This window comes from Ciconia boyciana, chromosome 1, assembly GCF_034638445.1.
Source record: "Ciconia boyciana chromosome 1, ASM3463844v1, whole genome shotgun sequence".
NCBI classification, from domain to species: domain Eukaryota; kingdom Metazoa; phylum Chordata; class Aves; order Ciconiiformes; family Ciconiidae; genus Ciconia; species Ciconia boyciana.
The window spans coordinates 118,908,880-118,922,206 of NC_132934.1; the positions used below are offsets into that span (position 1 = coordinate 118,908,880).

The 13,327-nt window shown below is 38.8% G+C and overlaps 1 protein-coding gene across 1 annotated transcript in view; it reads left to right on the forward strand.

Moving 5' to 3' along the window:
• The window catches only part of MORC3 (MORC family CW-type zinc finger 3), a 34,967-nt gene extending 22,522 nt beyond the window's left edge, over positions 1–12,445 (forward strand). The window contains exons 10-17 of the mRNA XM_072846423.1: positions 1,778–1,882; positions 1,993–2,115; positions 2,236–2,310; positions 3,189–3,231; positions 4,543–4,730; positions 5,321–6,152; positions 6,623–6,786; positions 9,975–12,445. Coding sequence (XP_072702524.1) covers positions 1,778–1,882; positions 1,993–2,115; positions 2,236–2,310; positions 3,189–3,231; positions 4,543–4,730; positions 5,321–6,152; positions 6,623–6,786; positions 9,975–10,128 — 1,684 coding nt within the window. The 3' untranslated portion in view covers positions 10,129–12,445. The remainder of the gene's footprint in view (positions 1–1,777; positions 1,883–1,992; positions 2,116–2,235; positions 2,311–3,188; positions 3,232–4,542; positions 4,731–5,320; positions 6,153–6,622; positions 6,787–9,974) is intronic.
• Positions 12,446–13,327: the final 882 nt, after the last annotated feature.

Consider the following 13,327-nt stretch of genomic DNA (forward strand, 5'->3'; position numbering starts at 1 on the left):
AGGGTTTTGACTTGCAAATATAGGTGAAGTAAACTTTGGCAGGAGAAGTCATTATCTTTTTCAAGCTGCATGTTTTGCCCTTCAACCAGTTGTGGTTCAGCTTCCACTGGCAACCTGAGCTGTCCACAGCTTTCCTGAATTGCTGATTTATGTGCAGCTTTGCATATAAAGATAACCCAGAAACCACACCAGAGTGCTGTAATAAACAGAGCTGTTAATTGCAGCAGTTGAGGGGCTATAGCAAGATAAATCTGGTCATTCCTGCTGTTGGAACAGCAGCCCTCTGGAGGAGGAGTAGCAGCAAGCCTGATGGCTGCTACAGCCACTACAGTTTAATCTGCTGGTATCTTTAAATGGTACGCAGTTTGTGCTGCTCTTTGCAGTGATATTGCCAGCTTTAAGCAGTTCCCATGTTTCTATCACCATTGTGCTAGGAGAGCCATTAACGAGAACACATGGTAAAGCAGTTCGGGGAATCGGTCAAATTGGAAAATAGCTCTTGTGTTAGTTTTTTTGATACAGATGTTCTCTGAACCATTTCCTGTGCGGTGCCACTAACAGTTCCCTTGGCAGCGGGGGAGAAATTAGGAATGCCATAGGATAGTCATTTGTGTTGACCAAGGTTTGCACTGTGTTCCCACAGGCTGGCACAGTGAGCATTGAATGCTTTTGCTTGTTTCTTTTTAAAAACACTTGTAATGTGGACATAGAGATGCTACACTTGAAAGATCTTTTATAAACGTTTTTCTGCAAAGAGTGCTACAGGTTTTCAAAAGGTAACTTTCCAGCCCAAAACAGAAACATAAAACTGATGCTGTAATTTCATGATCTGTGTAAGCTGACCTGCCTTTCTTCCCTCTCTGGAAGAGAGACGTGATCCCATACATGTATTGCTGCTCATTTCTGCCCTTGTGGTACTTCCTTTTTTTGGCACAGAAATTCATGACTTGGGTTCAGAGGTGATCTAGATCGAAACTCTCTAGGTCAGACTAGTTCACTGCACAAACATTTGTGTTAGTTCAAGGGACAGGGTGGTGTAGGTCTTGGAATAAGCCAGGCAGGGAGGGACTGAATTTCAGGCTCTGGTTACCCAGCCACTTTACTCTGACATAAATTCAGCATGCTGACAAGAGGCAGTCTTACCTCTACCTCACCTGTGCGGCTTGTTCTTTTTCCGCACCACTCCCTCCTGTGTATAGCTCTAGTAGTTGTGGAGCTGCACAATAAGCCCTGACGAGGAAACTAATCCAGCTAAAAATCAACCTAGGGTAAGACTGGCCAGCTCCTTTTAGTAGCATGTAGACTTTATACTACATTATAGCGATCGTAAGTTTGCAATCTCCATGTAGTATTGTTGTATGTCAACTTAGAGTAGTCATGAACTTGCAGTTAATGGATATACAGAAACATCAGCCAAATACACAGCTAGGTACTGGATTGACAAGGTGGTTTTGTACTTGTTTCTTCTATGATTGAGGTTGAACTGGTGAGGTAAGCATCAGGGTTTGCACTGTACATTCACAGCACTTCTGAACTGAGCACTCTTGATTTCAGTCTTTGTGCTCCAACTCATGTTTCCAGTAATTTCTTTGCTGACAAACATGACTTCACACAATTCCTAATTTCTAAGGTTTTCTAAAAGTAAAAAGCTTACTGTTGTGCAAATAGAAATATTAGAGTGGTTGATACGTTTATTCTTTCACTGTCATTTATAAAGGTTCTTTCTGTGCTAGGATTTCATTATTTAAGGTGGTCTTTTAAAAACTTTTCTTTTTAGACTTACAATAGCAGCATTAGGAGAAAAGCTTAATGATTACTGGAATGAAATGAACGAAAAGAAAAATGAAGAATATCCATTAGCTTTGCCAGTTGAGGAGATACAGTGAGTATCACTTCTAAAAAGAAGAATTTCACATACTGTTGTTATTTTTTTACAGTCAGTCATGAAAACGAACTTTTCATGTGAAAGTTGTGATACTTTTTCCATTACAGAAAACAGCCTGATCAGACATGGGTACAATGTGATGCATGCCTGAAATGGCGGAAGCTGCCAGATGGAATAGAGCACTTGCCAGAAAAGTGGTACTGCTCACTGAACCCTGACCCACAGTTCCGGTAAAATTAGATTTTGATGAACATCTAAATATTGCTTTTAGTTCTTATTTTAGCACCTGTTATGAGCATGGATGTTAAGCTTTTTCTGTCGTGGTTTTTTTTATTTCCTCCTTAACTCAGGAATTGTAGTGTGCCAGAAGAACCAGAAGATGATGACTTAATACATCCTACGTATGAGAAAACTTACAAGAAAAAGTGAGTACTAGAGACTTTCTTACAAGTGTCTCAACACCAGAAAAGGAACGTGAAAACTAAATGCCCTCTTCTCTCACCTGTGGTATAGCTGAGAGAAACTCTGGATATATTCCCAGAGACACCTCTTTTGGGAATATATCCAGCCAGAAAGTAGTGCCCTGAAATCAAGACTTGATCGTAGCAGTGACTAGATGAACAGCACTGTTCTTTTTTTCTGTTATTAGCATGTTGGTATTACATTCAAATTTCTCCTTGACTTAATACCTGTTTGCCCTCCTAAATCAAAATTAAGAAAGTCATAACGAAAGGGCCTCTCATTTAATAACTACTAAGGAGAGCAATGTAGCAATTGGTGTTCAAGTACAGCTCTCAGAGGGGCATTGTTTCATAGTAGTAAGCGGTATGAGGATGGTTTGAGATGTTAGAGAAGCAAGCTACTAGGGCTGTTAGGAGACCTTGCCTAGGTAAGTATTATTTTCAAGGTCCACGTTGAAGCAGCTGAATACCTCAATACATTTATTTAAGAATAAGAGGATTCTTAGCTAAGGTGGTTGGAAAAAAACTGACTTTGGTAATTCTAATTAATGCTGGCTAGCATTCTAGAAGTGGGAGTTTTGGGTTTTTTTCAATTTTTTAAAATAAATCTTAATCTGAGAGCGAACTTGTTTGAAGTTAAGCTAACTTTAAGCTATACTAGCTTCTAAATTAATGCAGAAAATTTTCATTCAGTAAACCAGAATATGTTCATTAGAACTTTATTGTATCTTGCTGAGACAAGGAGTATTGTGTTTGCTTTTAGATTTTGAGGTTGGTTTGGTTTTATAATGAATTGACATTTTAATCTAAGTTCTTAATTTTTTTTCCTTGCTGCTGTGCAGAGACAAGGAAAAACTGAAGAAGCGACTAGAGTACAGCCACCAGGTAACTCTTGAAGTTGATAGGAAACTGACTATAGTAGCAGAGTTGTTCTTGCTGGCAATGATACTATGCAGTTTGATCAAACAGGCCAGGCTTTGAGTTAGAGTTTGCTTTAGCTAGTGGCCAACTAACTGGTTCAACATCCCGTTTTGTTTTGATGGCTGTACAGGTTATGCTTGCTATTAGTAAACCAAAAATCCCCCATCTTTCCTGTCTGATGGAAAATACACTATTGGTTTCTATGTAGTACTTAAGAAAGAGTTTGAAAGGGACAAAGCCCTCTCACAAAATAGTACTAGAAGAGATGACAGTCACTCATACCTGTTTTTATGGCATGACACCTAATTATTGAAAGTGGATTTGTTGTAGGAGACATGATGAGGATATAAAAGTAAAGATGCCCTTAAAATTGGGGCGGAGGGTGGGGATGGACAGACTTTTAGTAGCTGTACTTTTGCAAGGAGGCACTCAAATTCAAATTAAATCCAGATGCAAATCAACATGGTTGAGTGATTGTGTAGATTGTAACCCAGAATCAAATTTCCTAAGTGTGATTTAGCTTAAGTTGCTTTCAAAGTAAAGTGCCAACCTAAGATCACTCTATTTCTGGAGAAGAGATTTTGCATGTGCTGTTTTAACCTGTATACTTCATTGTATTAATTTTTCTGCCGTTACTTTTACCCAAGTACAAAAGTAATTTCTAAAAGTAAAGTATTGTTCATTTTAGACAAACTGAATTAATTATGAGCAGCTGTAGAGAAGGCTGTCCCATACTTTGTGTATGATGGTCAGACTTCGGACAGAGATACAGATTGGGAAAAGCTCTTGCCTGAGATTCTACACGGTACTTTAAAATAGCTGTATCTAGAGAAAGGCTTGTAAGATCAGAAAACTGCTTTCTGACGGCAAGAAATCTGCACATGGAGAGGAGCGTGCAGCTGGTGTACAGCATTCAAAGTCCTCTGAGAAATGTGCCAGAAGTCTGTCATTATGATATAGAACTTGCTGCTTTGTAATATGTTGTACGTCTTAAACCAACATGAAGGAAATAGTTCACATGCATCAGTAGAGTTTGGGGGGAGGGGTTGTGCGATCATTAAGTTAAGAAAACTAGGGTTTGCAATGTGGAGTCTAGTTAGCCTTTCTTTATTGCAAAATACTGATCCCAGGTTCAAGGAGATCCTTGTAGTATACATAAGAAATGTTGGTCAGAATTTTAGGTGTTGGCAGGTAGTCAGGAGAACTGCTTAAACCTATTCTGAAGAATCTACTAATGTCTGTTTCTTTTCATTCTTAACTAATGTTATCTTATAGATCAATAAGGACATGTTTTCAAAAACACCTGTTTCTTCAAGTAAAGACTTCAAAGCATTCTCAGCTGTGAGTGGAAAGGAAGCTGTTCCAAGATCACCTTTACCAGAAACATCAGATCCTTCTGTCAAAAGACCTCTGCTTATTTTAAATAGATCAGTATCTTCACCTCATTCTGATTCTGATAACAGGTTAGTGAACCTGTACAAAGTGGATTCCTATTTATTTCTAAAATTAATAACTTGTTAATGAAAATGATGGTGTTTGGTGTAGTCCCATCTTCAGGTGATCACTGCCAAAATTCATATGTCACTTTAGGGGACTATAGGAAGCAGCAGGTTGATTAAAGGTACCTAGAAACCTTGTGAAGTACAAAAGTGAATGCAGCAAAAAATGCTGTGCACTGGCAAGGAAAATTACTTGGTGGTTTGTCTGTTTAGGAAAAGACTGTATTGTGTTAACCACACTCAGCAGTATGTTTTCCTTAATCTCGGTTAAGGAATGGGTGCGGGGAGGTGTTCCCGCAAATACTGAGTGTGAGTCTGTTTCAAAATAATGTGTGAAGGTAATAATTTAGTGTGTGGACGTCGGCCACTTGTTTTTACAGGGAAGGTATTTACTCTGGCTATACATCTTAAAATACTATGCAGGGACACATCCGTTTCTAGTTATCGAGTGGTAGTTTTTAATAGTGCTTATAGAAACACTAAACATAGTTCGAAACAAATGACTTTGCAGTATTTGAGCAATACAATGATCAGTGTAATATTTTGCTTCTCAGTCTTAAACGGAAGACACCTAGTTGCGTGACACCTGTGTCTTTAAAGACACCTCGATTAAATGACAAAACATTCAACAACTGTGATGATGGTGATGACGAAGATGTCATTATTTTAGAGGAGAGCAGTACTCCAAAGCCTTCAGCAGATTCTGATGTTCCTGTAGTAAAAACTGAATGTATTCATTTGGATCCAGAGGAGAAGCAGAAAGAAAACTGTGATGTTGGAGAACCTTCCAGTGCAGCTACTTCAGAATCAAAAAGTGAACAGCTGACCTCAGCGACACAGACAGAGCTCCCAAACTTAGTTGTTAAAAAGGAGGAGGTGGAAGATGACACCAGTATTCCAGTTCCCAGGGCAGAGATAGAAACTAAGCAGCACAATGTTAATGATGTTTCTGAGACATATGTGGGTCTTGGAAATGAACTGAAAAATCAGCTGCAATTATTAAACAAAGAAAAAGAAATGTACCAAAACAAATGTGAAGTATTAACCAAACAAGTAGAAACACTGGAACAGAAGATTTTAGAAATTAATAATAAGTATGTAAAAAAAGAAATGTGCCATCAGTCAACTGAGACAATTTCTTCATTTGAAGAAGAAAATGTTCATGGAAGAAATTTGGCAGAAGTGACCATTCTCTATGAAAAGGCCTTAGAAGAAATAGCAAAACTAAAGGAACAATGCAGTACCCTGCAGAACTTAAAAACTGAATGCAGCAAGTGTGCTGATGGTGAAAATAAGAGCGAGGTAGATGAAATTGCTGTGCAAGTGGACGATGTTTTCAGGCAACTGGACAAGTGCACCATTGAGAGAGACCAATATAAAAGTGAGGTATGTTTGTTAAAACAGTGATATCCTTCAAATTAACAATTAAATTATTTTTATTTCTTTAATGGGTGTTTCATAGCAGTTCTAGTACACAATGTGTTGTATAGTTCAGTTCACTAACTAATCAAGCCACCTAAAAGGGGGAAGAAATACTAAATTAGCCTAGGAACTTCTGGTTTTTTGCTTCCATAGATAGAAATAAGCAAACTTGAGAGAGACTGCAATGCTCTGAGTGGCTCTGACTGCAAGACAAGAGAGACTGAGCAGCCTTAGAGGGAGCACACATACAGCGGTTCAGCTGACAGCTGGCTATTTTAAAGCAGTTTGTCTAGGTTGTCATATCTTAAAATCTCACTGAAAAGTTAATTAAAAGCAGTCAACTTAAAGTTAAATGACTTAAATTTGTATAAGTTGTCTTTATTTAATCCACCACAATTTTATTTGATATATAAAACTTTTTATTTACTTGCCAGAATGAACTACTAGAAATGGAAAAAAATCAAATCGCCTGTCAATGTGAAGAACTCAAAGCAGAAATCGCACAGTTAAAAGCTTCAATTCCACAAGCAGTAGCACGTGCAAATGATTCTACCACCAGTAATGTAGAAGACTCTGTAAATTTTTCTGAGGCAGAAAGGTATCAATTTTGTTCTTCCTAGACTATAGTTCAAGCAAGATTTTGGCTGGCTGATTGTATCTGAAACATCTTGATGAAGGTCATGTCTGATAATCATATAATAAAATGTGATGCTTGGAATTCTCTTCTACTGCCTCTTGTGACTCCTAACTCAGTAACATTTTTTAATCAAGTGATTTATTTAATTTTTTTATGATTTAGGTATTTGTGTGAGCAGGGTTGGCCCTTGGCACAATTGAATGCCATACTGACACTTCTTAAAATATCAAAAATGTTATATAATTTCTAGACACGACTTGCAGAACAAGGAGAGAGAAAGGAGGCGGGAAAGAAGGTGATCATTAGCTTATGCTGTACAGATGAACTTCACTTTTATATTCTGTTTTTCTTTCTTGGATCAATAGTACTCTACTGAAAAGAGTTTGGGTTTAGTTTTGAAAATTACCTTTCCTGCAAGAACTTCTTGCTGCAGACCAATACTATGGACCTAGATTGTGTCCAGAGTGTATCTTTGAACTAAACAAGGGTTTAAACTTACAAATACAGAGTTTGCAGCTCTCAGTTAATAGAAATAGCAAACACACAAAAGTAGTACACGTACCAGATGGAAGCAGGGATGAGCAGTCCAGCAGGAATATAGGCACACTGCCTGGGCATGTAGGATGGAATTGACAGCCAGAGCTCAGCTAGAGTTAAAACTGGCAAGGCCTGTGAAGGGCAACCAGAAGGGCATCTGTAAGCACAGTAGCAGCAACAGGAGAACTAAGAAAAATGTGGGCCTGCTGCTCAGTGGGGCAGTTGCTTAGTAGCAAAGGACATGAGGTGCAAATTACTGAGGTAGCCAGTATCTTCTTTACCTTGTTTTTTACTGCTAAGGTCTGCCCTCTGGCCACCCAGGTCCCTGAGCCAAATGGTAATCTTAGGGAGTGAAGCATTACCTGTAATAAAAGGTGACTGAATTAAAGGACCATTTAAGCAAATTTGACATACACAGGTCTGTGGGACCAGATGAGATGCATCAGAGGGAGCTGGCCAATTGATGGAGAGTTGGCCTTGTGATGATATCTCCAAAAGGTTGTGGCAGAACCACAGGCTGCTCAGTGTAGCCTCCCTCAGTCCCTGGGAAGACCATGAAGCAAATCTACCTGGAAGCCACCTGCAGCCCCATGATAGTCAAGGTGATTAGGAACAACCAGCATGGATTTACTTGAAGGCAAATCGTGCCTTTGCAGCCTTGTTGCCTTTTACAATGAGATGACCAGCTCTGTGGACCTTCATTTTAGAAAGCTTTCAACGTGGGATGCCATAATATCATGATAGCAAAGTTTGTGAGGTATGGTTTGGATAGGTAGACTAGGAGGTGAGTTGTAAAACTGGCCAGACTGCTGAGCTCATGGATCAGTATTGAGGCCAGTAATGGTTAATGCCTTCAAGTCTTCATTGAATGTCTTCAATGACAGAGCAAAATTAACTCAGTAAATTCATGATGACATCAAATTGGAGGGAACAATTGATACTCTGGAAGGCAGGGCTGCTGTTGAGGGACCTTGACAAATTGGAAAAATGGGCTGAAAGAAACCGCTTGGAAATTCAACAAAGGCAACTGCAAAGTTCTGCACCTGTGTTGGAAATACCCCATGCAGTTGAACAACCTGGAGACTACTCATAGGAAAGCAGCTTGGAAGAAGATGGCCTGTGATGGTGGACTAAAAGTTGAATGTGAGTCAGCAGTGCACTCTTGTGGTGGGAGAACCCAGTGCCTACTGGGCTATATTGGAAAGAGTTCAGCCAGCAGTTTGAGGGAAGTGATTCTTCCCTACTATTGTGCATTGTGAGACCAAACATGGAGTATTGTGTCCAGTTTTGGGCTCCCTCATATATGAATGACCCTGGCATATTGGAGCAAGTCTACTGAAGGGCGACCAGGATTGGTAGGGGCCTGGAGCATCTGATATAGAAGGGGAAGCTGAGGGAAATAGCCTTACAAAGAGTGGGTTACCTTGAAATCCTATTGCTCTCTTCTGCTGCCTAATGAGAGGGTGTAGAAAAGCTGAAGCCAGCCTCTTCTCATGAGCACAGTGATAGAATGAGAGGCAATAGACACAAGCTGTAACAAGGGAAATTCTGTTTAAATATTAGAGAGAAAAAAAGTGTTCTCAGTGAGGGTAGTCAAACCCTGAAAAAGGGACACAGGAAGATTGTGGAATCTCCATCTTTTGGAGATTTTCAAAACACAAGAAGTTCCTAAGCAACCTGATCTGAGTTAGCCCTGCTTTCAATGTGCATTGGGGGGGAAAGGGGAAGGGAGAGTGGACTGGAAGATTTCCAGACACCCCTTTCACTCTAACTTTTTCTGTGGTTAAATCTCCCCTTTATCTGCCAGTGTTTAATTTTCTTCTTACAGCATCTGACTTGTGCTTCCTAAAAGAATTAGCAAATATATGCAGGACTTGTAAGTAACTTCCACCACAAGTCCTATTGGGATATGATGGCACTGTGAAGACTGGCTACTGGAGATGATAAAGGAACTGATGGTAGAAGGAAATGCTTAAGAGAAAGGATTGGTGATGTGGAAGCAATTCAATCAGGAAGAGGACAGAGCAAAGGGATCCAGGAAAGAAAGCAAAAAGAGTAGTCATACCATTTTCCCTGTACTATGACTCTTACCTTATTTCCTCTTTATATTTTAAAGCCTTTGGACAAACTACTTTTTCTTGTCTTCTCTTCTCTCTTCTTGTTCTCTTCATTTGTCCCCATAGGTGGTAGTAGTTCGTGCTTCTAAATGTATAAAAATACTGGGGCTTAATATTGTTTTGAGAAATAACAAGGTGTTGTGGGATAAAGGATTGTGGCAGTGCTTATTTGCTAACTTAAATAAAAGCATTCAGAAATATTTCTGATCTGTTTTGGGAAAGGCAGAATTCAGTTTAGTCCTTCGTATGTGGTTAAAACTAAGGGAATATACACGTTCAAAATTAAAACTCGAGAGGCTCAGCTTTGAAAAAACTGGTAGATTTTGAAATTCTCTTGATGCAGTTTTAACTGTATCAGTTTTTTGTTGGTTTATGGAAGTCATGCATGGAACCTTCCCAGAACAAAGTATTAGTCCAGCTTTGTTAAATAAAGTACTGTGTATTTGAAGGTAAAACTTCATCTACATCTAATCATACCTAATTACCTCTTCACAGCCTGAAACTACGCTCTCTTCGAGTGAATGTTGGACAACTTCTGGCTACAATCATGCCTGATCTAGACTTGCAGCAAGTAAATTATGATATTGATGTAGTAGATGAAATTTTAGGACAAGTTGTAGAACAAATGCATGAAATCAGTAGTACTTAATATCTTAAGATTTTAGCAGACTCTTACTTGATCTTCCATTATAACTCTTGTGTAGGCCCAAAATTGTATATACTGCTTCTTCACTTTATATATTTAACATAGTTTGATCAATAAGTTTATATACTCTACGCGTTTAGATGTTCCCACAGATGCAGTGGGTGTTATCTTCACTTCCTCAATATTGACCAACCCTGATGTACTTAATTAAGAATTTTGCTTTTAAAATGTATTTGTAATTAAACTTGCAAATATTTTTATTATTAGGAATCTTAATACTTTTCTACAAAAGCTTTTTTGTTGACTTTTGATCTTATATAAGCATTAATACTTGCAGTTATTTCCTCTTCTAAAATCGAAGTAGTGGAATATATTAAAAATTCAGAAAAGAACCTTCCTGGATTTCCTTCTCAGAACAAACCTTAGTAGTGTTGTTGTATACTACAGTATTGCTTCATTGGTATCAGGAATGTTGTATGTTGCATTAATGGGATAGAAATGAAACTAGTAGATGAAAATTTTGGCCATATGGGTAATATTTGTGGTTTACTACCAAAAGAACAAAAATTCTTCAAGGGTTTTATCCTGAAAACTGATGATCTGTGACTCCCTTTTGGATTTTTTTTTATGTCACTAAAGAACATTATCTGTACATAGTTTTGCAGCATAAACAACTCCATGGGATATGGCTAGGATGTTTCAGCCTTTTCAGTGATGGAAACCACATGCCTGTTTGTGTCCCGTCCTTGCTACTTGATTGTTGTTTCCTACGTCCAAGAACCTGTCTGTATTTGAGCGCAGTCAGAGGGATCTTTAGTTCTACCCTATAGCTCCCATTTGAACACAGCAGTACTGGTTCACAGTACACAGCTTCAACGGTCAGATTTCACACACAGCTCTTGCCTACTTTTTTCCAAGTCAAAGGCAGCTGGTGGAATGGGAAGCATCCTGGTGGACCACTGGAGAGAACAAGCTGGGGTGGCATATCTAAAGCTAGGGTAGGATTCATGGGCAACCTCTGCTCGGCATTGAACACCGCCTCTTGAGACCTGAAGGCCTTGTTTCAGGGAAGCCCTACGCTGAACAGGATTGACATAGAGGTTCTGTGCTGTATACAAATGCTTATCTATATTATCTCAAAACCCAAATTGTTGCAGTATTAAACATATAGTCTGCTTTGGAGTCTTTCAGGCTGAGATGCGAGTGTGCTGAGATTCGTCTCTGAAACTTACCTTCCTATCAGAATGTACCATGCTGAATACAAATGGGTCAGACTACTAAATCCTTGATTAACTAGTTGAATGGAAGTACTTTGAAAAGGAGGCATGTTTCCTTATCTGTGGTGTTAACAACTACAGAGTGAGCTAAAGCTGAAAATGTTCAAATATAATTTGTTTATGCTATCTTAAAGTTTAGACATCTTTATTATAGGCAAGATAGGGGAGTTCCTCTTTTTCCCCCCCTTTTTTTTTTTGTAAATGTTTTACAGTGACACTTAAGCCACTAGTTCTATGCTCTAATGCTCATGCAAAAACTTCCTTGAAGAACTGGTACCGAGAGAAATTGCTGTTACAGTGGTGACAGTATTCTCAGCCAATTGCATGTTTTTCTTTTGAAGTCATCAGGAATGAGAAGAAAGGTGGCAAAGATGGCAAATCCACCTTTTACTCTCTGGTGGTATTTGTCATCCAAACCGTGATCAAGAAAAATGGTTCTTGCTTTTAAAAAATAAAATTTTAAAAAATCATGAAATAGCATTCAGTATGTTCATTCCTAGGAAGTGTCTTTTTTTATAAAGCCAACATTTTTGGCTTTTGCACTGCTACTGTCCTGATTTAATTAGATTCTGTTCCTTTTAGTTGTCGTTCAGTCAGTTTCTTTCGATGGACAGTACTTCAATTTTAAGATGCTATCTATTCTAAAATGCCAATAAGGGTAATGCAACACTTGTACTTTATAATGGATAAATTGAATGTTTGATTTTTAAAGAGGTGGCTGTAATATAACTGTTTGACTTTTTAAAAGTTTATATTTTCCATCTATTGGTGTGTAGTTTTCCATTTCTTAATCATTATTTATTATGTTTCATCAGACTCCGTAGCTGAATTTCTTATAGGCAACTGGCAAAACATAGCATATGTCTATATTAAAAATGGCAAATTTACACTTTGGAGAACAGTGGACTAATGGAGATGGGGTTTATTTACTTGTTAAAATGTATTTTTTGTAAAAGATAAACAATATATAAATCTGAGTTTGCAGGATCAAAACTTGTATGTGATCAAATGCAATGTTTTTGTTTATAAATAAATACTATGCAGAATGGCTAATGTTTCTGGCTTATTTTAAGTATTTGGTCTTAGGAGAAAGCTGGCTCAGTCGGGTTTTGAGCAGAACACTTGGGCACACCAAGCATGCCCTCAGACCCAAGTTAGGCATCCTAAATGAGCTCCAAGCCCCCTGGCTGGCTGTGCTTCTTCAGACGGTGGGTGTTGTACGGGGAATTCTGTTACCCACTTACAAGACTTACTGTTAACAGGATTTGGGACCAAACTGTTTTTCAAGGCCTTGTTAGAGAGTTGTACTAAGGCAGAAGTGACAGGAATGCAAAGGTAAGAGTACCTTTTCAGTACAGTGAGCTCTTGGATCAGATCAGCTCTCCTTGTGAAATTTTATGCCTAGGCTAGCTGATCAGCTCCCCAGCAGGAGAGGCTCAAGTTCTTTCAGATTTTTTTGTGGCTGAGGCAGAGCGTTCTTCCCTGACCAGTACTTGACAGTCTGATACAGACAACTAACAGACTGCAGTGTGCAAGGTATTGTTGTGGAAAGGGTTGCACCAGTATGGGAGTGTTCTGGCTATGGAAAACGCAGTGCTGTTATAATCCAGGATGTGTGTTAACTGAATTTCAAGGAAGTTCCTGGGTGTAATTCCATGCTTTCCGCTGTGCGAGTGAAATTCCAAAGCAAGCACAAGGACTTTCGCTGTCCCGGCTTTCTAAGCCTAGGTGTACTTGCATGGAAATCCTCATTGCCCTCTAGTTAGTAGTCCTCTTTCTTTTTAAAAACTAATTTAAAAAATCTGATCTGTATGCAGTAAATCTTCATTTGTTCTCTTCTGCTTTCTCACCTGTCGCATTAGGCAGTGTAATAACTGGTGAGGGCTTCGGAATACAAGTTTTGGCTTTAACCACACGGCCAGTGG